Raw genomic sequence first — 25,091 nt, forward strand, 5'->3', positions numbered from 1 at the left:
GGTCGGTCCATTAAAGAGTAAAACTCTCTCAGCTTGAATTTTCTGCATTCACAAAGACTCGAACTGAGACCTTATTAATAAGCACCGAATCGCTTGAACCAATCAACATTGATTTATTACCATAATATTGATGTAGTAACATAACTATCGGTTTCCTAAAATATTTTGATACAAATAATAATAATAATAATTAGATCAAAATTATTAAAATTGTAAATATATATATATACATATGATAAATTACTGTATTTTCTTTTCACCACTATTTCCCTCTTTCTCTTCTCCCTTTTTTTCAATTTCAGAAATTAAAAAATAAATTTAGAGAATAAAAGATTATCTTAAAAAAAGAAAAAAAAATTCTGAAAGTCGGCCTGTCACCGCTGCCCCCCCTCTCATCTTGGACGTTTAGCTCATTATCTTTTAATTTCTAAACTCATATTTTAATTTTAATTTCTTTTATTAATGAAATCATATTTTAATTTCTAAAATTGAACAAATAACAAATTAAATATGAAAGGCTTAAACAAACATTTAATAAAACATAAAGGCCTTACTTAAATGAAAACTAACATTGCAGCCTTAATAGAAAAACAATCGACCGTGAGGGCCCAAATCCATACTTTTTTCGTTAATTATATATATATATTAGCGATCTAGTTTGTCCTCCCCTATCTTCCGTCCTTAATTGGATTTAATTTTTTATGGTTCACCTTCAGATCCAATCACCTATTGTATCAGGCCTCGTCGGAGGCTGTAATTTGTAGTTAAAGGCTAACTTCTTTTCGTAAAAGCGGATTTGGTCATCAGATGTGCTAATTGAAGCATACAATCACTGTGATCTCTCGTCCCCGTCGTATCAAAACGATTCTAGATTATCATTTCTCGGTGCGACCTTTTTTTTGGATGAATTTTCTCCAGCACGAGATCGATGACCTGGAAAAAAAAATGTAGTAGACAAAAATAACATTAACCTGTTGTGGGAAATCATGAAGAAAATTTCAAGAAGATTGATATCCCCAAGATTTTAACAAAAGATTATTTTAGTTACTAATTAAAATAACGACGTGTAATCATCCAAAAAAATAATGAGGCGTAAAAACCGTGCTTGTACATTAAAAAAAGTTACTTAAATATGATTATGATTAAGATTGAATAATGAGTTGCAAATATCGTGTAACTATTAGGTTAAAAAAATAACGAAGACTGATCTAAGGGCCGAGAAATAATCTAGATAAAAATATCGATTTTTAAAATACTCAAATAATTTACTTCACGCCGAGAAGATTCATATAATTGTCTATAGCTCTACATAAAATTGACTTTTCAAATTCGAGTAAATCAACTTTTATTATACTTTATTCATATTATATTCAAACAACCCTTCGACGTTTGTCTATATTGTCTCTATCTTATTGTTCGTAAATTATCGCTTCGATTGTCTGCCGTAGGAAGTGACTTATTGGTTCGATGTGTCATCTTATTAATGGCATTTTTGTCACTATATGTATTACCGTATGCCACTTTGCCTATGTAGACTTCCACCTTTCATGAAACAAGCATTTCATTTGTGGAGATGAAGATCAACATTACTACGTAATTTTAATTGCTCTTTTTTTTTTTTTTCTCTTCTCCATAAGAACTTGCATAAAACCTTCAGCCAAATGGGATTGATAGTTGAGGAGGAAATCAGAGTATGAGGCTATGAACTTAGTTGGGGTATGTAGAAACTCAAAGGCAAATCTATTAATAGGAAACTCAAAGGTAAATACATGCGTGGAAGGCTACAAATAACGAAGTCCACTCCGGTTCGGACTCGTTACAAGACAACAAAGAGACATCTATTCACCTAAAAAGATAAAGTATCGCGAAGGTGTTCTGAGATGGCAATTGGTAAGATTTTACGCTGACAAATTCGATTTATGAAACTTCATGCACATTCCAATCTAATTCAAAATGTATCAGATTGATTTTATTGGTTTAGAGAAATATAAAAGGAGTGGATGTATCACAACCTTTACATGTGATCTTAGTTTTATCCCAACTTCGATTTTTTTGAGATATCATAACTTTAATGGCTTGGTTTCAACTCTATACCGCCGTAAACATTTCGTCTATTTTTAATGGAAATACTGACGTGGTGTGTTAATTGTTTGACGGTGCTGGCGTGGAGAGTGTGTGGGTCCTAATACAAGGGAAAAATAACACTATGTATTACAACCTTTTAGTATTTTATCAAATTTATCCCAACCTTTTTGTTTTTTTTTCTCAATTTTATCCCAATCTTTTCATAATTTCTCAAATTTATCCCAACCTGTTGGGATAATATTGAGAAAATAGTAAAATATTGGGATAAAACTGAGAAACTACCAAAATGTTGGAATAAAATTGAGAAAGAATCAAAATATTAGGATAAAACTGAGAAACAACAAAAAGATTGGGATATATGGTGTAATTTTTCCCTTATATTGGGACCCACCCACTCTCCACGTCAGCTCCGTCAAGCAATTAACATGCCATATCAGCATTTCCGTAAAAAAATGGATGAAACTTTTATTGCGGAATAGATTTAAAACCAAACTATTAACGTTAGGATACTTTAAAAAAATCGATGTGGGGTTAAACTTAAAATAACATGTAAAGGTTGGAATACATGACGTTATTTTTCATTTCATATATAAGTATTTATCAGACAGACTTTTTACTTAGTGTTACTAAAATGGATGTAAAAGTATAATTCCACACAAAAATTAAAATAAAAGTGATGATTGCATTATAGTAACATTTACACCGAAGCTAAAATTTTCCTTTCCGAATGCATTTTTAGTTATTATAATTGCTATATAAATTTTATCTTGATTCAAATATTATATAAACTTTAATTTTTTTCGGTGAGCAAAATGGTGAAAAGTATTGCTCTCATAATTTTGTGATATTGAGTATTAAGAGTATATAAATTAAGTACCTATTCTGGTATATAAATTAGAGCACAAATTGAAATTAGCCACTTAAAACTAAATTAATAAATCCTACAAGTTTCAGAGAAAAATGTGCTTTCAGAACCGGACCGGACCGGCTAGTTTGATCAGGAATTGAAATCTTGACAGGTCCGGTTCTGTAATTGGACTATATATGCATAGTTGAACCCGTGGACCCATAGAATTGGCCGATTTTTAGGCAAATATATAGTGAACCGACAATGAACCGGACGATTCCTTCTAATTTTTTTTAAATAAAATAAGTGAAAATGAGCTTGACTTGGGGGATAGAACTGCAAACCAATGACACCCCAAAGAGAAAAATGCTTGACTTACTAACCACTCCATTATCACTTCCTTTGTGTCATAAATGTAGATTTTTATTCATTTCTTTGTAAACTCAATTTATTTTACATTAACCATCACTTAATATATAAATTTGCTATCATAAACACTTATTAAATTAATTTAGCACATTTATTTATAATTTAATTAAACATGCGGTTCGATCCGAAAAATTATGAACCCAAGCCTCAACCGGTCAATGTCTGGTCCGGTTATAATAACACTTTTACTAGTATATCTTCTACTTTATTAAATTCAAAAGTCATTATTCCTACAAAATAATTATTCACTATAACATTTTCTTAAAAGAGAACTTACATATCTTTTTCTTTTTTTTTCAATAAGATGAAGATTAGAAACTTATATATCATTTTACATATGAATAACAATTTTGTCTAAAATAATCCCGCAACGCGCGAGTGAAATATCTGGTGAATTATAAAACTGAACGAGAAACAATTAACATCTAGATAAATTCATATTTTCAATCTGGTCGGATCTTTTTTATTTTCTCACATTCTTGCTCACACCCTTATTACTATGTATGTCAAACATAATTATAGTATGTCAAACATAATTATAATAAACTATGGATCAAGTTTGTCCTGCCCTATCTCCTTTCATTAGATGTCTCAATTTTATATATGGTTCACCTTTTAGATTAGATCATCTACTATATATTAAGCCTCGTAGAAGACTGTAATCTATATTAAAGATCTAACTTTAATTTCTTATAAAAGTGCATTCGGCCATCCGATCATCTAGAAGTGTAGCATTTGTTTCGTTGATGAATTTTCTTCATGACGAGATTGATGAACTCCGAGAAAAAACACGTATTTGTAGACAAGATCAACTTAATTTCCTGAGAAATATCACTAACATAATTTCAAGATAATTCACACTATATTTGCAACTTAACTATGAAGATTTGATTATTTACAAAATATCATAACTAGCCCCAAGAGTTAGCACAAGTGGTTAGACATGCATATGCTTTGTGAGTAGTTCACAAGGTTGTAGATTCGAAACCTCCTTGTGCGCATAGCATTTCAAGATAGTTCACATGGTATTTGCAACTTAACTATGAAGATTTGATTATTTACAAAATATCATAACTAATCCTGAACGGTTAGCATAAGTGGTTAGATGTGCGTACACTTTGTGAGTAGTTCACAAGGTTGTTGGTTTAAATCCCCCATAGTGCGCTAGCCCTTGGGGTGGGTGGAGATAGTACGTTCAAATCTCCCATTGTGCGCGTAGCCCTTGGTGAGGCCATCTAAATATGTGGTTGCACATGGACTTACCCAGATTTATGAGTTTGTGGGGTGTGTGTAGCCCTTGGTGAGGCCACCCAAACTTGTGCTTGCACAGGAACTTACTTGGATTCATGGGTTTGTGAGGTATTCATGGACCCGGAGAGAATAAACTCTTGGTTATAGAAAAAAAAAATCATAACTACCAAGATTTTAGCAAACCCCAATTTTTACCCAGAAAAAAAATCCAACATAACAATCTACAAATCTTAGTTACTAACCTAAATAACGATTAATGAGGTGGAGAAACTGTGTTTTTACGTAAAAAGAAGTAACTAAAGATATAATTAATATAAATTATAATTAGGTGTAAAAACCGCATGTTACTCTTTAGGTAAAAAAAAGCTTGCTGCATTTTGCTACTAAATTTAACTCCCCCCTCGGTTTGACTTTTTTCAGTATTCGAAAGACCAATTGAATTCCGACTAATACAGTCGAGTCGGGTGCGCTAGCCCTTGGGGTGGGTGGAAGTCGTATGTTCGAATTTCCCCTTGTACGCGTAGCCCTTGGTGAGACCACCCCAATATGTGCTTGGACTTACCTGGATTCATGAGTTTGTGGGGTGTGTATAGCTCTTGGTGAGGCCACCCAAATATGTGCTTGCACATGAACTTACTTAGATTTATGGGTTTGTGAGGGTATTCATGAACTCGGGGAGAATAAAACTCTTTGTTATAGAAAAAAAAATCATAACTATGAAGATTTTAGCAAACACTAATTTTTACCCAAAAAAAAAATCCAACATAACGATATACAAATCTTAGTTACTGACCAAAACAACGATTAATGAGGTGGACAAATCGTGTTTTTACATAAAAATAAGTAACTAAAGATATAATTAAGATCAATTATAATTAGGTGTAAAAACCGCATGTCACTCTTTAGGTACAAAAAATATTGCATTAGATAGTAATGCATTTTGCTACTAGATTTAATTCCCCCTCCCCCAAATGGTTTGACTTTTCCAGTATTCAGAAAACCAATTGGATTCTGACTAATATAGTCGAGTCGGATCAGCTCATTAAGGGTAAAACTCTCACAGCGTGGATTTTTTTTTTATTTACAAGATTCAAATTTGAAACCTCATTTAATTAAAGGAAGCAAATTTCAAATTCTTTAAATCAACTCATGTTGGTTCCAATGTTTGACTTTGATAAATGGAGAAATGAATCACAATGAATTTATGAGGAAAGAGAATAATATTTAAAACCTCATTTAATTAAAGGAAACAAGTTTCGAATTCTTTAAATCAACTCACGTTGGTTCCAATGTTTGACTTTGATAAATGGAGAAATGAATCACAATGAATTTATGAGGAAAGAGAATAATGTTGCTTGGGCTAATGGGGGCTTTTGTTTTGTTTTTTTTTTTTTTTGTGGGGGGGGGGGGGGGGGGGGGGTAGGAAGGAGGCTTTTGGTTTTTAATCTAAGTATATTTGTCTATTTTGGCTATTTAATGTCAAATATCAGCTTTGGCCAGAAATCTCCTCCTAAGAAATTACATTATATTAAATGGTAAAAAAAATACAAAAACCTAGAGAAAAATATCTGAAGTACATTGGAGAGCAAATAACAATTATATGTGTTAGGATTTTTATTAATCTTAATACCTTTTGGGTTGTTAATTAATGAGAATAATAATTGATTTGCAAATTTGGGCATCCTGCACCGTCATATAGTTGCCGAATCGAGATTTTCGAGTTGCAAATTGAGAATTGTATGGACTTCATAAGATACAGCACAATATTTCATTGATACAGTATCGCATAGACGCTCTCTATTTAGAAATGGAAAACAAAGTGTAAGTTCTTTAAGAGTAATAATTCGGGTATACCTCATTCATGCTAATCCTAGATAACATGTCATTAGTAACACGTCATCGTTTTTATTTTAAATTTCAAGATTCATTTACATTATATATATTTAACATTCTGATGCTTTTCATCATAAAAAGAAATTCTGATACATCTAATCGTGCTTGATATAAATTATCAAAATTGAATCGTCCTGATTCGTATATGAATTGACTGTTCATATACTCGATTTTACCTAGAATCAGACCTAATTTATATTAATTGGGAAGTCTGAACATTTACTTTCCTTTTCATATTTGATGGTGCAATGTTGTGCGGTAAGCATGGAAAATTAGCTAAATATATAAAGGCAGAAAAATAACTCGCAGGTCTTTAATTACCCCGCCAAGAACCAAGATTCATATAAAGCACATTTAAAGCTAAATGGTGAATACACTTAAATTTGACCAAATATAGGATCTCCAAATTAATGGGATCCCAAAAATCACAGATTTTAACACTTCCTTAACGCGTTATGAATTGGAAAAACACACAAAAAGAAAAAAATAGAGAAGAAATATTTGATTTGATTTCACATTTTTCAGTTTTTTTTCCCAACAAATTATCACTAAAATTAATCCCCCCCCCCCAAAGAAAATTCCAAGAAATAGCCTAAGCCCCTACGCGGATCATTCCTCTATATATTACCATCGGACTAAAGTACCGACTTTTTAACTCCGGCCTCCTTTTCTTTCACCTTTATAGTTTGAGGATGGAGCAGGGAGACTCACCGGTGGAAGAAGGGTCTTCTGCGTCCAGCCCGGAGAGGGATGGCCCGATGGCCGGTGAGAGCATTTCGAAAAGTTCCATACGGTCGATGCCGAGGGTTAACAAATTCGATACGTTTGACGTTGAGGCCGGCCGGAACAGCTTGGGTCACAATGAGGTGGGTTAAGAGCAATGTCTATATATTTTTGTGGAAGTGTTTCTCAGGTTTAGTAGGAGTCAATATTTTCGTGGAAGTTTATCAAATTAATTATGTTTTGCAGGATCAATTTTTATTTATATGATAGGCATAAATTCTTTAAACTTGAATAAGCAGAAAAAAAATTGTTGTGTGCTCACGTAACAGCTTAAGATATTGTCGATTAAATTCATATTGAATATTATCGTCTGTCAATGTATTCATTTATCCCATTCTGTTCTATAATTCCTCGTGAGAAAGTAATTTTTATGGAGCTTGGTTTGCAAGTTCGATGTTTATGGAAGTGCAAATGGTATTTGAGGCTTGATTTGGGAGGGATTTACCCTAAAAACGTATTTGATTTCAGGATTAAACTAAAGTGCGTGGAAGGCGCTAATTTAAAACTGTTATGATTAAAATCGGTCTTAGAATAGAATATAGGCTGCATCAATTTTCATAGGCATCTATTCTTTTTTCAGTTAAAAGAGTTCATAAGCATCTAGAGAAAATTGTATTAATAACTCCCAAAAATTAGCCAAAATCGTGATTTTGATAATGTTTACCAAAAACTATTTTCTATTAAATGGTGGGAAAGCGATTATGTGCCCTTTCACTGCACTGCCGAACGAATTCTAACACTTCGTTTGCAGGGGTTGAGTTGGGTGATGATAACGAAGCTGGCAGTTCAGAGCATTGGGGTCGTGTATGGTGACCTTGGCACATCGCCGCTCTACGTCCTGCCCGGAATCTTCCCGAATGGGATCAAGGATAATGAGGACATTCTCGGAGCACTGTCTCTCATCTTCTACGCCATCGTCATCATCTTCATGCTGAAGTACGTGTGGATTGTTCTGTCTGCGAATGACCATGGCGATGGTCAGTAGGCTCTCAACCTCATATTTGCAAATTTGTTGACATTTTGATCTTCTTTTTTTTTTGTGCATATCGAACCGAAAGCAGATCATCGTTTCGGCATATTTCCAAAATGCTTTCAAATCATTTGAAGTTGTATGAGCAAATGTTTTATGGAAATGAATCAATTAACTGCATGCTAACTAGGAGTGCAATTAGTGCCTTCACAGGGGGAACTTTCGCGCTATACTCTCTGATTTGCCGATACGCAAAGACCAGCCTGATTCCGAACCAACAGAAAGAGGACCGAGAAATCTCCAACTACCGGTTGCAGCTCCCAGACCGCCGTCAAAAGAGGGCCTCCATGGTCAAGTCGTGGCTTGAGAACAGCATACAAGCCAAGTATTTCCTCCTGTTTACCACCATGCTCGGCACGTCGATGGTCATCGGAGATGGAATCCTCACCCCCTGCATTTCGGGTAAAACTTTTTCTTGATGTTACTGCATTTTTCACATCACTCTTGTTGTTTGTTAACTTAGTTATATATTAAGCAGCGACAGTCTCACATCATTGTTGATCTCGCAAATGCAGTGTTGTCGGCTGTTGGGGGCATAAAGATGGCGGCTAGCTCCCTCACGGACAACACAGTCATGTGGATCTCCGTCGGGATTCTGGTTTTCCTCTTTTCGATCCAAAGGTTTGGGACTCACAGAGTTGGGTACACTTTTGCCCCCATCCTCTCCTTGTGGTTCGTCAGCATCGCGCTGATTGGCATCTTCAACTTCGTGAATCACGATCCTGGTGTCATCAAAGCCGTGAATCCTGCCTACATCATAGCATATTTCAAGAGGAACCATAAGGAGGCTTGGATCTCTCTAGGTGGTGTCATTCTTTGCCTTACAGGTACATATATATCATATAAATCACTTCATCAAAGCTTGTTTTCTCATATTTAATCAGATGATAAATGTAGTAATTCTAGTTATAATTTTGTTAATCGATTAGGTTCGGAAGCATTGTTCGCTGATCTCGGCCATTTTTACATCCGGTCTATTCAAATAAGCTCTTGCGGGCTAGTGTTTCCTGCTATTGTGCTTGCCTACTTTGGTCAAGCTTCCTACCTTCGCAAGCATCCTGAAGGTGTTTCCACCGCATTCTACAGCTCCATGCCAAGTAAGACTATCACATGAAGCACACCAAGTTTTAATCTATTAAGTGAGTTTTACTCGTGTTGATTTTGGTTTCCTTTTAATTCCAGAACCAGTGTATTGGCCGATGTTTGTTTTGGCGGTGTTGGCTGCGATCATTGCGAGTCAGTCTCTGATCTCTGCCGCGTTTGCCATCGTAAAGCAATCGGTAGCTCTGGGTTGTTTTCCTAGGGTCAAGGTGATCCACACCTCAAATAAGGTCGAGGGCCAGATCTACATCCCCGAGATCAATGCCTTCCTCATGGTTGCCTGTGTCGGCGTCACCCTTGGGTTCAAGAACACCTTACAGATGGGCAATGCCTACGGTAAGTTAACATGAAATCACCTTGTTCTAAGCTAGAACTGCTTTCATTCATTTCTCACTATTATCGCAGGGATTGCCGTGGGGAGTGTCTTTGTAATCACGTCGTTCTTTCTCATCATCGTGATGATCATGATATGGAAGACCAGAATCATTTATATATTAGCCTATATCATGACGATTGGTGTGATTGAGCTCGCATTTCTGAGCTCTGTCCTCTACAAGTTTATGGACGGGGGCTTCCTTCCCCTGATATTTTCCTTCCTAATGGTAATCGTCATGTTTGTATGGTTCTACGGGTACCGGAAGAAGTACTACTACGAGCTGGACAACAAGGTCTCCGCTGATGAGCTCATCAAGGTCGCCTCGAGCACGAACATCAGGCGGGTCCCAGGACTCGCCCTGCTCTACTCAGAACTTGTCCCGGGTATCACCCCAATGTTCACCCACTACGTCGCAAATGTGCCAGCACTCCACTCTGTCCTCGTATTCGTGACGATCAAGTCGCTCCCCATAAGCCATGTCTCCCTGCAGGAGCGGTTCCTCTTCGTTCGATTAGAGCCTCATGATCTCGCCATATACCGCTGTGTGGTGAGGTATGGGTATCGTGACGTGGGAATGGAGCATGGTGTGTTCGAGGGGTTGTTGGTGAGCCAGCTCAAGGAGTTCATTGAGAAGGTCGAGCTCGACTTCGACAGGTTAAGATCGGCCAAATGATACAGATTCAAACTTTATTCCATTACTTATGATAGAATCTGATGGCCTGCATCTCAATTTTAAACCCATTGGTTTGTTTTCCTAATCATGTACGTGTTCTCTTTCAGACATCCTACCAAAGCCGAACCTGGGGATCAAGATGGCATCCGAAGAGATCGGGGACTCGTGGACGACGCGCTGAAAAACGGTGGGATCACATACCTAATGGGCGAGAGCGAGCTGGTGGCTGTGAAGGGATCGACGCTAGCGGACCGAGTGATGATCAACTGCTTGTTTGCGTGGTTGAAGAGCTTTGTAAGGCAGCAAGACCAAGTATTCATGATACCCCGTAAACGGCTCCTAAAGGTTGGGGTCACGTATGAGATTAGTTAAGCCATGTTCTAATCGGACCGTTGAGTTGATTTTTTTTTCTCTCAGGTTGTTCCTTTTCGGTTTTTTTTTTGGCAATTGCGGATACAATTGCAATTGATGGGTGAAACTCTACTGTGATCCAGCACTTCATAATCCATATTATGTTTGGATTTTCATACCATATATGATTGTGAGAACAAGTTTTCCACATGCGGCACTTATATTCACCACTATTGCCCACATTTAACTTTAACTCTGTTAACTATTATTACAAATTTTAATATTAAAATTGAAATTTTCAGCAGTAATGCACTGGATTTTATTAAAACTCTGAATTTAGGCGTTAGTACTGGGATGGGCGAGTGACCTCTTGAGAAATCCTCGAGTTGTACCTTCCTTTTTAAATTGATTACCAAAAGAAAATGTATAAATTTTTGCCTATGAATGAATTTTTAAGATTTTACTTAAATTTGTAAAAATTGGGTACTAATTTGAAATAATTCATAATTTATATCTTTACTAACATCCTAAAAAAAAATTAACAATATTTGAATATCACAGGACTAACAAATATGTGAACACACATATATATGTATATATGTGTTTACATAAATCATATTATTTATTCACATTTCAAGCAAAAAAATAAATCGACATAATATATAGTCAATGTTAAATATCATTGAGGATGGAAAATTTGCCCAATTTCTTGTATTATGATTTTATTAGAAAATATAAATTTATCATCTATATCTATATATATATAGTAAAACAAACTATACTAAAACAATACATGCTATCAACATACTACAAAAATATTATAGTTAATTTACATAAATAAAACTAAGTATATGATATCATAAAATTCTCATATTATCTATACATTTCCACAGATTGAATTGAAATAAGAATTACTTAAGTCAACTTTTTTAATCAAAAAATTGTCAAAAAATTTAAATTAAGTACTTTAAACAAGAACGTCCTATAATACTATTAAAAGACATTATATCAAAAATCACAAAATCGAGTTTCTATATTTGAACCAAATATATATAATGATCTCAGATAATATATAAATGATTAATTAAAAGACCAAAATAACGATTAATGAGGTGGAGAAACCGTGTTTTTACATAAAAAGAAGTAACTAAATATATAATTAAAATCAATTATAATTAGGTGTAAAAACCACATGTTACTCTTTAGATAAAAAAAAATATTGCATTAGATAGTAATGCATTTTGCTACTAGATTTAAATCCCCCTCTCCAAACGGTTTGACTTTTCCAGTATTCGAAAAACCAATTGGATTCCGACTAATACAGTCGAGTCGGGTCGATTCAATAATGGGTAAAACTCTTACAACGTGAATTTTTTTATTACAAGATTCAAATTCGAAGCCTCATTTAATTAAAGGGAACAAGTTTCGAATTCTTTAAATCAACTCACGTTGGTTTCCAATGTTTGACTTTGATGAAGGGATAAATGAATCACAATGAATTTACGAGGAAAGAGAATAATGTTGTTTGGGCTAATGGGGGCTTTCGTTCTTCTTTTTTTTTTGGGGTAGGAAGGGGGCTTTCGTTTTTAATCTAAGTATATTTGTCTATTTTGGCTATTTAATGTCAAATATCAGCTTTGGCCAGAAATCTCCTCCTAAGAAATTACATTATATTCAATGGTAAAAAAAATACAAAAACCTAGAGAAAAACATCTGGAGTACATTGAAGAGCAAATAATAATTATATTTGTTAGGATTTTTATTAATCTTAATACATTTTGGGTTGTTAATTAATGATGATAATAATTGATTTGCAAATTTGGGCATCCTGCACCGTCGTATAGTTGTCAAATCGAGATTTTCGCGTTGCAAATTGAGAATTGTATGGACTTCCTAAGATCCAGCACAATATTTCATCGATAAAATATCACATAGACGCTCTCTATTTAGAAATGGAAAACAAAGTGTAAGTTCTTTAAGAGTAATAATTCGGGTTTACCTCATTCATGCTATTCCTATATAACGTGTCATTAGTAACACACCATCGTTTTTATTTTAAATATTAAGAATCATTTACATTATATATATTTAACATTCTGATGCTTTTCATCATAAAAAGAAATTCTGATACATCTAATCATGCTGGATATAAATTATCAAAATTGAATCGTCCTGACTCGTATATGAATTCACGGTTCATATACTCGATTTTACCTAGAATCAGACCTAATTTATATTAAGGGGAAGTCTGAACATTTACTTTCCTTTTCATATTTGATGGTGCAATGTTGTGCGGTAAGCATGGAAAATTAGCTAAATACATAAAGGCAGAGTTGAGAAAAAGTGTGCAATGTTGTGTGTTTGTTTGGATTTAGAGTTGAATTGAGTTGAGTTTTGATTTTAATTGGTTTGTAATGATTGTATTGTTGAATTATGAGAAAAAATGTGAAAAAGTAATAAATAATTGAGAGAAAGTAATGATTAAGTAATGATTGTGTTGTAGAATTATGAAAAAGTAATAAATAGTTGAGATAATTTAATATTAAAAATTAATTAAATGGTTAAAAAAATTTAAAAAATGAAAAAAAGTAATAATAGTGATGTTGAATTGAAAATAAGTGGAGTTTAGTTGAGTTGAGTTAAAAAAATTTCAAAAAACAAACCCACCCCGCCAAGAACCAAGATTCATATAAAGCACATTTAAAGCTGGAAAATGGTTCACCGAAATAAAAAAAGCTGGAAAATGGTGAATACACTTAAATTTGACCAAATATAGGATCTCGAAATTAACGGGATCCCAAAAATCACAGATTTTAACACTTCCTTAACGCGTTATGAATTGGAAAAACACACAAAAAGAAAAAAATAGAGAAGAAATATTTGATTTGATTCACATTTTTCAGTTTTTTCTTCCCAACAAATTATCACTAAAATTAACCCCCCTCCCAAAAAAGAAAGTATCAGTTAAAACGAAATCGCCGCCAGAAAATTCCAGGAAACAGCCTAAGCCCCTACGCGGATCATTCCTCTATATATTACCATTGGACTAAAGTACCGACTTTTTAACTCCGACCTCCTTTTCTTTCACTTTTGCAGTTTGAGGATGGAGCAGGGAGACTCACCGGTGGAAGAAGGGTCTTCTGCGTCCAGCCCGGAGAGGGATGGCCCGATGGCCGGTGAGAGCATTTCGAAAAGTTCCATACGGTCGATGCCGAGGGTTAACAAGTTTGATACGTTTGACTTTGAGGCCGGCCGGAACAGCTTGGGTCACAATGAGGTGGGTTAAGAGCAATGTCTATATATTTTTGTGGGAAGTGTATCTCAGGTTTAGTAGGAGTCAATATTTTCGTGGAAGTTTATCAAATTAATTATGTTTTGCACGATCAATTTTTATTTATATGATAGGCATAAATTCTTTAAACTTGAATAAGCAGAAAAAGAATTGTAGGTGGTGTTTGGTTTCATAGTAGGATTTTAGAATTGTGATTTTGATTTTGATTTTAAGTGGTATAAATGGGGCCCACCCTTTGACTTTGTAAGAGTTATGTTGTTTTGTTGTGGGAAAAAGTAATATAAATGGGACCACTCTTTGACTTTGTATGAGTTATTTTGTTTTGTAGTGGGTAGAATTAAGTTAGAATTGTGATTCTAAAATACAACTTTGAAACCAAACAGAGCCGTAGTGTGCTCACGTAACAGCTTAAGATATTGTCGATTAAATTCATATTGAATATTATCGTCTGCCAATGTATTCATTTATCCCATTCTGTTCTATAATTCCTCGTGAGTAAGTAATTTTTATGGAGCTTGGTTTGCAAGTTCGATGTTTATGGAAGTGCAAATGGTATTTAAGGCTTGATTTGGGAGGGATTTACCATAAAAACATATTTGATTTCAGGATTAAACTAAAGTGCGTGGAAGACGCTAATTTAAAACTGTTATGATTAAAATCGGTCTTAGAATAGAATATAAGCTGCATCAATTTTCATAGGCATCTATTCTTTTTTCAGTTAAAAGAGTTCATAAGCATCTAGAGAAAATCGTATTAATAACTCTCAAAAACTATTTTCTATTAAATGGTTGGAAAGCGCTTATGTACCCTTTCACTGCACTGGCAAACGAATTCTGACACTTAGTTTGCAGGGGTTGAGTTGGGTGATGATAACGAAGCTGGCAGTTCAGAGCATCGGGGTCGTGTATGGCGACCTTGGCACATCGCCGCTCTACGTCCTGCCGGGAATCTTCCCGAATGGGATCAAGGATAATGAGGACATTCTCGGAGCACTGTCTCTCATCTTCTACTCCATTGTCATCATCTTCATGCTGAAGTACGTGTGGATTGTTCTGTCTGCGAATGACCATGGCGATGGTCAGTTGGCTCACAACCTTATATTTGCAAATCTGTTGACGTTTCCGTTTTTTTGTTTGTTTGTTTGTGCATATCGAACTGAAGGCAGATCATCATTTCGGCGTACTTCCAAAATGCTTTTAAATCATTTGAAGTTTTATGAGCAAATGTTTTATGGAAATGAATCAACTAACTGCATGCTAACAAGGAGTGCAATTAGTGCCTTCACAGGAGGAACTTTCGCGCTGTACTCTCTGATTTGCCGATACGCAAAGACCAGCCTGATCCCGAACCAACAGAAAGAGGACCGAGAAATCTCCAACTACCGGTTGCAGCTCCCAGACCGCCGTCAAAAGAGGGCCTCCATGGTCAAGTCGTGGCTTGAGAACAGCATACGAGCCAAGTATTTTCTTCTGCTTACCACCATGCTTGGCACCTCGATGGTCATCGGAGACGGAATCCTCACACCCTGCATTTCAGGTAAAACTTTTTCTTGATGCTACTGCATTTTTCACATCACTCTTGTTGTTTGTTAACTTAGTTATATATTAAGCAGCGACAGTCTCACATCATTGTTGATCTCGCAAATGCAGTGTTGTCGGCTGTTGGGGGCATAAAGATGGCGGCTAGCTCCCTCACGGACAACACAGTCATGTGGATCTCCGTCGGGATTCTGGTTTTCCTCTTTTCGATCCAAAGGTTTGGGACTCACAGAGTTGGGTACACTTTTGCCCCCATCCTCTCCTTGTGGTTCGTCAGCATCGCGCTGATTGGCATCTTCAACTTCGTGAATCACGATCCTAGTGTCATCAAAGCCTTGAATCCTGCCTACATCATAGCATATTTCAAGAGGAACCATAAGGAGGCTTGGATCTCTCTAGGTGGTGTCATTCTTTGCCTTACAGGTGCATATACATCATATAAATCACTTCATCAAAGCTTGTTATCTTATATATAATCAGATGATAAATGTAGTAATTCTAGTTATAATTTTGTTAATCGATCAGGTTCGGAAGCATTGTTCGCTGATCTCGGCCATTTTTACATCAGGTCTATTCAAGTAAGCTCTTGTGGGCTAGTGTTTCCTGCCATTGTGCTTGCCTACTTTGGTCAAGCTTCCTACCTTCGCAAGCATCCTGAAGGTGTTTCCACCGCATTCTACAGCTCCATGCCAAGTAAGACTAATCACATGAAGCACACCAAGTTTTAATCTATTAAGTGAGTTTTACTCGTGTTGATTTTGGTTTCCTTTTAATTCCAGAACCAGTGTATTGGCCGATGTTTGTTTTGGCGGTGTTGGCTGCGATCATTGCGAGTCAGTCTCTGATCTCTGCCGCATTTGCTATTGTAAAGCAATCGGTAGCTCTGGGTTGTTTTCCTAGGGTCAAGGTGATCCACACCTCAAATAAGGTAGAGGGCCAGATCTACATCCCCGAGATCAATGCCTTCCTCATGGTTGCCTGTGTCGGCGTCACCCTTGGGTTCAAGAACACCTTACAGATGGGCAATGCCTACGGTAAGTTAACATGAAATCACCTTGTTCCAAGCTAGAACTGCTTTCATTAATTTCTCACTATTGTCACAGGGATTGCCGTGGGGAGCGTCTTTGTAATCACGTCGTTCTTTCTCATCATCGTGATGATCATGATATGGAAGACCAGAATCATTTATATATTAGCCTATATCATGACGATTGGTGTGATTGAGCTCGTATTTCTGAGCTCCGTCCTCTACAAGTTTATGGACGGGGGCTTCCTTCCCCTGATATTTTCCTTCCTAATGGTAATCGTCATGTTTGTATGGTTCTACGGGTACCGGAAGAAGTACTACTACGAGCTGGACAACAAGGTCTCTGCTGATGAGCTCATCAAGGTCGCCTCGAGCAAGAACATCAGGCGGGTCCCAGGACTCGCCCTGTTCTACTCAGAGCTTGTCCAGGGTATCACCCCAATGTTCACCCACTACGTCGCAAATGTGCCAGCACTCCACTCTGTCCTCGTATTCGTGACGATCAAGTCGCTCCCCATAAGCCATGTCTCCCTCGAGGAGCGGTTCCTCTTCGTTCGATTAGAGCCACAAGATCTCGCCATATACCGGTGTGTGGTGAGGTATGGATATCGTGATGTGGGAATGGAGCATGGTGTGTTTGAGGAGATGTTGGTGTGCCAGCTCAAGGAGTTCATTGAGAACGTCGAGCTCGACTTAGACAGGTTAAGATCGGCCAAATGATACAGATTCAAAGCTTATTCTATTACTTATGATAGAATTTGATAGCCTGCATCTCAATTTTCAACCCGTTGGTTTGTTTTCCTAACAGTGTACGTGTTCTCTTTCAGACAATCTAGCAAAGTCGAATCTGGGGATCAAGAGGGCATCCGGAGAGATCGGGGACTCGTGGACGAAGCATTGAAGAACGGCGGGATCACCTATCTAATGGGCGAGAGCGAGCTGGTGGCTGTCAAGGGATCGGCGCCGGCGGACCGAGTGATGATCAACTGCTTGTTTGCGTGGTTGAAGAGCTTTGTAAGGCAGCAAGACCAAGTATTCATGTTACCCCGTAAGCGGCTCCTGAAGGTTGGGGTCACGTACGAGATTAGTTAAGCGATGCTCTAATCGGACCGATGAGTTGATTTTTTTTCCCTGACAAGTTCATCCTTTTCAGTTTTTTTTTGGGAATTGTGGATACAATTGCAATTGAGGGATGAAACTCTACTGTGATCCAGCACTTCATAATCCATATTATGTTTGGATTTTCATACCATATACAGATTGTGAGAACAGGTTTTCCACATGCGGCACTTATAATCACCACTAGTGCCCACATTTAACTATGTTAACTATCATTACCAATTTTAATATTAATATTGAAATTTTCAGCAGTAATGCACTGGATTCTATCAGAACTCTGAATTTAGGCGTACTGGGGAGAGAGTAGTACTGGGATGGGTGAGTGATCTCTTGAGAAATCCTCGAATTGTACCCCTCCTTTTTAAATTGATTACCGAAAAAATGTATATAAATTTTTGCTTATGAATGAATTTTTAAGATTTTACTTAAATTTGTAAAAATTGGGTACTAAGTTGAATTGATTCATAATTTATATCTTTACTAACATACTAAAAACAATTAAAAATATTTGAATATCACAGGACTAACAAATATTTGAACATACATATATATATGTGTGTGTGTCTACATAAATCATATTATGTATTCACATATCAGGCAAAAAAATAAATCGACATAATATTTAGTTAATGTTTAATATCATTGAGGACGGAAAGTTTGCCCAATTTCTTGTATTATGATTTTATTAGAAAATATAAATTTATAATCTATATCTATATATATAGTAAAACAAACTATACGAAAATAATACGTGCTATCAACATACTAAAAAAGTATAATAGTTAATTTACATAAATAAAACTAAGTATAAGATATCATAAAATTCTCAAATTATCTATACAATTCGACGGATTGAATTGAAATAAGAATTATTAAAGTCAACTTTTTAATCAAAAAATTGTCAAAAAGTTTAAATTAAGTATTTTAAACAAGAATGTCCTATAATACTATTAAAAGACATCATATCAAAAATTACAAAATCGATTTTCCTACCTTCGCAAGCATCCTGAAGGTGTTTCCACCGCATTCTACAGCTCCATGCCAAGTAAGTCTAATCACATGTAGCAGACCGAGTTTTAATATATTAAGTGAGTTTTACTCGTGTTGATTTTGGTTTCCTTTTGATTCCAAAACCAGTGTATTGGCCGATGTTTGTTTTGGCGGTGTTGGTTGCGATCATTGCGAGTCAGTCTTTGATCTCTGCCGCGTTTGCTATCGTAAAGCAATCGGTAGCTCTGGGTTGTTTTCCTAGGGTCAAGGTGATCCACACCTCAAATAAGGTCGAGGGCCAGATCTACATCCCCGAGATCAATGCCTTCCTCATGGTTGCCTGTGTCGGCGTCACCCTCGGGTTTAAGAACACCATACAGATGGGCAATGCCTACGGTAAGTTAACAAGAAATCACCTTGTTCTAAGCTAGATCTGCTTTCATTAATTTCTCACTTATTATCGCAGGGATTGGCGTTGGGAGTGTCCTTGTAATCACATCGTTCTTTCTCATCATCGCGATGATCATGATATGGAAGACCGGAATCATTTATATATTAGCCTATATCATGACGATTGGCGTGATTGAGCTCGCATTTTTAAACTCCGTCCTCTACATGTTTATGGACGGGGGGCTTCCTTCCCCTGATATTTTCCTTCCTAATGGCAAGCGTCATGTTTGTATGGTTCTACGGGTACCAGAAGAAGTACTACTACGAGCAGGACAACAAAGTCTCCGCTGATGAGCTCATCAAGGTCGCCTCGAGCACGAACATCAGGTGGGTCCAAGGACTCGCCCTGTGCTTCTCAAAGCTTGTCCAGGGTATCACCACAATGTTCACCCACTACGTCGCAAATGTGCCTGCACTCCACTCCGTCCTCGTATTTGTGACGATCAAGTCGCTCCCCGTAAGCCATGTCTCCCTCCAGGAGCGGTTCCTCTTCGTTCAATTAGAGCCTCAAGATCTCGCCATATATAGCAAAACAAACTACACTAAAGTAATACATGCTATCAACATACTAAAAAAATGTTATAGTTAATTTACATAAATCGAGTTTCTATATTTGAACCAAATATACATAATGATCTAAGATAATATATAAATGATTAATTAAATATTATAAAGAAAATAAATATGAGAATCAGTCAAAAATTGTCACTGAATCATTTAAAATTTGTCTAAATTCTAACGTATTAGAAATCATTCTTCAGAAATAGAAATTAATTATTGAAAATTCTTATCATTCATAAGAAGTAATTTCATCTTTAAAGATTGTGAATAATTACCATATGCAAATAAATCCGCACAATGCACAAGATTGAAAACTAGTTTAAAACGTAAATTACATATTTAGTTCTTGCTATGGAACACCAATTAAGAGCCTAATCAATGAGAATTGTGCACCGCGATACCTCAAACTGATTATCATTCGCTCTTGCCCAGTTATCGCTCCGATCGTATGAAAAGATCAAGGAAAAAAGGTACAATGTATATATATATATTCAAACAAGAAATCAGGATAATGCAGTCGATGTGAAAGTGTACAATGCTTGGTGGCCCCTATATTTGTGAAAATTTTATAAGATCCAACATCATAATGATTTAAAAAAAAATCAGTGAAATTAATTTGATTAATTATTTTGTAATAACTGATCTTGTGGTCAAGACTAATCTTTATTATGATTTAATTATAATTTTTTATAATGTGTATATATATATATAAGAAATCAAGAACATCGTGGGTCTCGCCAGTTGACCTCAGAATACACAATTATTGAATGAAATTTTCTCAATTTTTTAATCCTTTTAAAACAACAAATTGTTTTCATTTTTCATTGATATATATAGATAGGTAAAGATAATGATATAAATATTGATATAGATATAGATTTGTGAGACCATTCGTTATTTCTCAATCCTTTTAGCTTTGTTTAAAAAAGATTTTTTTTGGTAGAGAAAAAAGTATATTTTAAAATTTTTTAAAATATATAAATATAAATTTGTTGGATCAATTGTTATTTTCTTAAATTTTTATTTTTTCCAAAAAATGAATTTTTTATTTTTTAAAACATATTATATAGAATTATTGGACTGGTCTTTTTTTTTTTCATTTTTGCATTTTTTAAAGTTATAAATATTTTATGAGAATATCTAGATAAAACAAATCATATAAGATCATATAAAAAACAAATAAGATCATATTTTTATAGATATTATGTGTTATATATTTGATATTTTCAAAGAGCAAATCAGATGATATATTTTTTTTATAGATATAAGATATTATCTATATTATATTATGTATATTATCATGATCCTGTCGTGAACGTAAGAGACAAATAAATGCCTCCGAGTCCTCCTCCACAATTAGCTTACGAATGCCCATATCCCAAGCTAGTTCAAGCCCGGATTTAACTGCCCATAGCCTCGCCATCATCGAAGTAGTGAACCCAACATTATTAATAAAACCTCCCATCCAGCCAAAAAATAAACAGAAAAATAGAAAAGGTCCATGTGTCTGAAAAGTGATAAACATAAAAGGAAAAATAAAAAAATACAGGAAGTCTGTTCTGCCAGTGAGAATTGAGTAGCCAAAATATTCATGTCTCAAGTCAAATGTTTCTCTATATATTAACCCTCCTTAAAATGGTTTCAACAGAAATCTTTAATCCTAGGTGTCGTTGTTGAAGTCAGTCTAATGTCTAATTATTTGATAAATTAAATAAGCATACCTTTATAAGTAAATCCAGTTAATTAAATCACTTATATATATATATATAAAAGAAAATTTACGGTCTACTGGTTACAAGATTCAAGAGCTATCCTCCTACTGCAATATTATATATTGCTTTATTTTTCATATGGAGAGGAAGGACCACTTTCCTTTTAAGATTTTAAAATTTTTTTATATGCAATTAACGATATAATTACTATAAAATTTATTATATTTTTCAGAATATATATCCTAATAAATTGCAAGTTGCTTCTGATGACAACGTTGATCACTCACAGCTCAAGAAAGGCAATGAAGCCAGCCAAAAAGGAGGGGGAAAAAATGGCAATGAAGCAAGCAAGCTCTCCATTGAACTCGATACGTTCATCCATGTCGCATGTTATTGACTTTGCGATGCATTAATGCGATAGCATAAAGTAATATGAAAAACCAATCGCTGTTATTGTTTAAGCATATCCCACGTAGTTAGAAAACTAACTATTGGCTGGCGTTGGTTAAAGTTTATAGAAAATTCTATTGGATGCTCTCGGATTCATGCGTCTGTCGTCCACTAACAAGTTGATGCCTAAGCGGATCTGAATCATGCCTATATTTTTAACGGGATAAAGTTAACAGTTACAACGCATGAAAACAGAGACACATTACTTTCAGACTGAACTCAATAACAGTGTCTTTTTACTACATCAACCTCGTATAGCTGTGCATTGTTAATTTTGGTCTTCTCATAAGTGGTGCCAAAGATCAAAACAATAATTCTTCCCACCAACTGGATTGTCTCTCATAATAAATTAATAATAATCAAAATTAACTAACTATCAAAAGATGGTATAATATAATGGTGCATGCCCTCGTATGGTAACCAAGATGTTTCATGTTCGATACCCAGTGAGAATACCTGTGCCCTTTTATTAGTTATTAAAATTTATATTTCATTATATTAAGCCTACCGATGTCAGTAATTGAAAAAAATTAAAACTAACTGGTATGCGGATTGATCTGTGCTTTATTGGGTTTCTGCTCATTAGATATTAATTATTATACTTCTGCGCATCTTCCAATGCGGGGGAGATCGATATGTTGGGAAGTCCTGTTCTTCAACAGAAAACCTTAAACAGTAACAACCGTCGAGGCAGGAGACAATTATTAAGTACACAGCTCCATGCCTTTTGAGGAAACCCTAGCCCTAATTAATCCTCTCATTACCAGTCTGCCTCACCGGACAAAGCACCGGAATTGGTCAATGAATTGTCTTCTTCCAAGACATAAACTATCACTACAACATTAACGTCTTCTTCTGTCTCAATTGCCGTCCCTATAAAGCTGAATTCATGTATTGTATCCCAAATGAGGAGTGAGGACTACCTCTCCCAGTTCCCATGTTTGTGGGTTACTTCTTAACCCTAACCCCACAAATTTATCAGTCTCTAGTCAACTTTTGATGTAGACTTTAATAGATAGATTTAGACGTAGATTTCACCTATTAATAAAATAGCCTTAGAGAGATATGGACATGATACTGGCACATGGCGTTTACTACGCTGTCGGTAACAAGTTAGCAGACTGATTCAATTAATAGCGATCCGTCTCTTATTACCTTATGAATTTCTTATGATCAGAACTTCTCATGTCAATTTCTTAACAATCGCATAAATTTGGGATCAATATTTTTGCTTACTATACTCATACACTTCTCCAGCTACTCAGTTTTCAAAAAATTAAGAGAAAGGAAATCTTCCATCCCGTCTTACCAACATTCACTGAGTTATGCAATTAATCGCGATAATAATCTCTATCAATTCAGAGTACACAGATAATTTTTCTCTGATGAAAATTCACTGGACATGAAATGGACGTACGTACTGACCTCTCTGCTCCAGCTTCATTTTGTTATGAACTTTGGTCATCAGTTGACATAGCACTTCTCAAACTCACTGTTAAGTAGATCCAAAACGTGGAATTGGGACAATTGCATTCGGCGAAATTGATCTTCCATTTGACAATCACTTGAAAGTCTCGAGTCAACATCTGCAATAACCCCGATGAAGCTACAATTTAATTCCCGAATGTGGGAACAATTGCAAATCAAAGTATGAAGTCGAAAAAAAAAAGCAAAGTAAATAATGATGAAGTTAATCAATAGTATTTCATGAATTAAACCTTCAAAAATCCATATACGTCCTAATCTCAAAACAGTAGAGTTTCAAAATGGCCTTGAACTATATGAGGCACTGTTGCTCCTTTCAATCCCGTAAGGCCTCGCCGATGCTTCGGCCTCATCGCCGTCTGCTCCTCTCTGATCTCGGTATGAAGATTTATCCTCGTCTTGGGATCTCTCCTGTTTGGCCCGGTCCCCTTCCTCAGATTCTCGGTATCTCTCCAGGTACTGCTTCAAGGGCCCTGCATAATCATCGAACCCTAGCGTGGCCATGGCCCAGCAGATATCGTCACTCGTCACTGTCTTCCTCCTCTCCTTGCGGCACTTCTCCGAAGCTTCACTTGTGACAAAGCTTATGAACTCTGATACACACTCTTGCATCGTCTCCTTGGCCTCCTTGGAGATCTTAGCATTTGGGGGAAGGATTTGCTTCATTATCCGGCCTACGTTGGCTATTGGGAGCAGCATATCTTGCTCCTTAATAGCGCTGCCCCCATCTTCGCTCGTACTGTTCCCGGTATTACCGGCCATGCTTCTAGTACTAGAGGAAGGGGGGAAGAGAAGAAAGTATGTAGTAAGCTAGATCTCCAACCCGGAGATGCTTGAAGACTTCTTTCCCTCTTCAAGAGTCGTTAGACGCTTCGTTTTCCCATATATCGATAGTATGTACATATTGAATACACGTTCAAGATGCATCTATACGGCAGTCGTGGTATTCTACGCGTCTAGTAGATTCCGAATATATATAGTGAAGGGGGTGTTTTGTGGCTGATCACTCGCTTTAAAAGGGCAATTGGGTTCTAACACATGCTAGTCATTTTGATAAGGTAGTACAGACAGGCTCCCCAAACTTTCTCCTTTATTTTGCACCAATAGGATTAGATTAAGCTGCCACACATTAATTTAATATTAATCAAAAGCTTAAACATGCTGATTAAGTTAATCAATGTATTATATATAGATAATCATTCCTCTCTCCCCATGTCGATCGGTGGAACCAACCACGATATATGTTTAAAGGTAATACTTGCAATTGCGTCATTCGATACGACAGGTGAAACAGTCGAACTGAATTTATTATTAGTGTAACATTTTGGAGGTTTTCGGTTTGAACAATTGGGAGCTTCATGAGGGATTAAATGCTGAAAATAACCATGAGCAGTCAGTCACTAATATACCATTTGGTTTTACAATTCTTTTTTAACTCTATTCTACTTAACTCCATTTATCTTCAATTCAACAACACAATTATTACTTTTTCCTTTTTTGTTTAATTTTTTAACCATTCAATTCAATTTTTAATACTAAATTCTCTCAATTATTTATTACTTTTTTCACAATTCAAAAATACAATCATTACTTTATCTCAACTATTTATTACTTTTTTCACAATTTAACAATACAATCATTACTTTCT

The 25,091-nt window shown here is 35.7% G+C and overlaps 3 protein-coding genes across 3 annotated transcripts; 2 read left to right on the forward strand and 1 right to left on the reverse strand.

Annotated features, from left to right (window-relative positions):
* The first annotated feature begins 7,177 nt into the window (after window positions 1–7,177).
* LOC116198950 (potassium transporter 19-like) lies at window positions 7,178–10,989 on the forward strand. The gene is made up of 8 exons (XM_031529230.1): window positions 7,178–7,371; window positions 8,040–8,265; window positions 8,472–8,720; window positions 8,834–9,145; window positions 9,248–9,415; window positions 9,501–9,755; window positions 9,825–10,449; window positions 10,576–10,989. The coding sequence occupies exons 1-8, from the start codon at window positions 7,198–7,200 to the stop codon at window positions 10,838–10,840; spliced, it is 2,274 nt and encodes a 757-aa protein (XP_031385090.1). The 5' UTR covers window positions 7,178–7,197; the 3' UTR covers window positions 10,841–10,989.
* A 2,933-nt stretch (window positions 10,990–13,922) lies between these two features.
* Window positions 13,923–17,768, forward strand: LOC116203199 (potassium transporter 19-like). The gene is made up of 8 exons (XM_031534867.1): window positions 13,923–14,096; window positions 14,963–15,188; window positions 15,273–15,647; window positions 15,761–16,072; window positions 16,175–16,342; window positions 16,429–16,683; window positions 16,753–17,377; window positions 17,504–17,768. Exons 1-8 carry the CDS (start codon window positions 13,923–13,925, stop codon window positions 17,766–17,768), a joined length of 2,400 nt encoding a protein of 799 aa, XP_031390727.1.
* A 5,402-nt stretch (window positions 17,769–23,170) lies between these two features.
* On the reverse strand, window positions 23,171–24,442 carry LOC116192241 (nuclear transcription factor Y subunit B-1-like). Its single transcript, XM_031520722.1, has 2 exons — window positions 23,677–24,442; window positions 23,171–23,544 (listed from the first exon to the last, which is right to left on the reverse strand). Exon 1 carries the CDS (start codon window positions 24,203–24,205, stop codon window positions 23,720–23,722), a length of 486 nt encoding a protein of 161 aa, XP_031376582.1. The 5' UTR covers window positions 24,206–24,442; the 3' UTR covers window positions 23,171–23,544; window positions 23,677–23,719.
* Between the last annotated feature and the right edge of the window lie 649 nt (window positions 24,443–25,091).

The sequence above is a fragment of the Punica granatum genome, chromosome 1, assembly GCF_007655135.1.
Source record: "Punica granatum isolate Tunisia-2019 chromosome 1, ASM765513v2, whole genome shotgun sequence".
In the NCBI taxonomy this organism is placed as follows: domain Eukaryota; kingdom Viridiplantae; phylum Streptophyta; class Magnoliopsida; order Myrtales; family Lythraceae; genus Punica; species Punica granatum.

Bases quoted from the DNA above. Each gene is read 5' to 3' on its own strand.
- LOC116192241 (XM_031520722.1), bottom strand. From the start codon at position 24,205: ATGGCCGGTAATACCGGGAACAGTACGAGCGAAGATGGGGGCAGCGCT.
- LOC116203199 (XM_031534867.1), top strand. From the start codon at position 13,923: ATGGAGCAGGGAGACTCACCGGTGGAAGAAGGGTCTTCTGCGTCCAGC. The intron at 15,189-15,272 runs GTCAGTTGGCTC...ATCGAACTGAAG, and splicing joins TGCGAATGACCATGGCGATG to GCAGATCATCATTTCGGCGT. The intron at 16,684-16,752 runs GTAAGTTAACAT...CTATTGTCACAG, and splicing joins ACAGATGGGCAATGCCTACG to GGATTGCCGTGGGGAGCGTC.
- LOC116198950 (XM_031529230.1), top strand. From the start codon at position 7,198: ATGGAGCAGGGAGACTCACCGGTGGAAGAAGGGTCTTCTGCGTCCAGC. The intron at 8,721-8,833 runs GTAAAACTTTTT...TCGCAAATGCAG, and splicing joins CCTCACCCCCTGCATTTCGG to TGTTGTCGGCTGTTGGGGGC. The intron at 9,756-9,824 runs GTAAGTTAACAT...CTATTATCGCAG, and splicing joins ACAGATGGGCAATGCCTACG to GGATTGCCGTGGGGAGTGTC.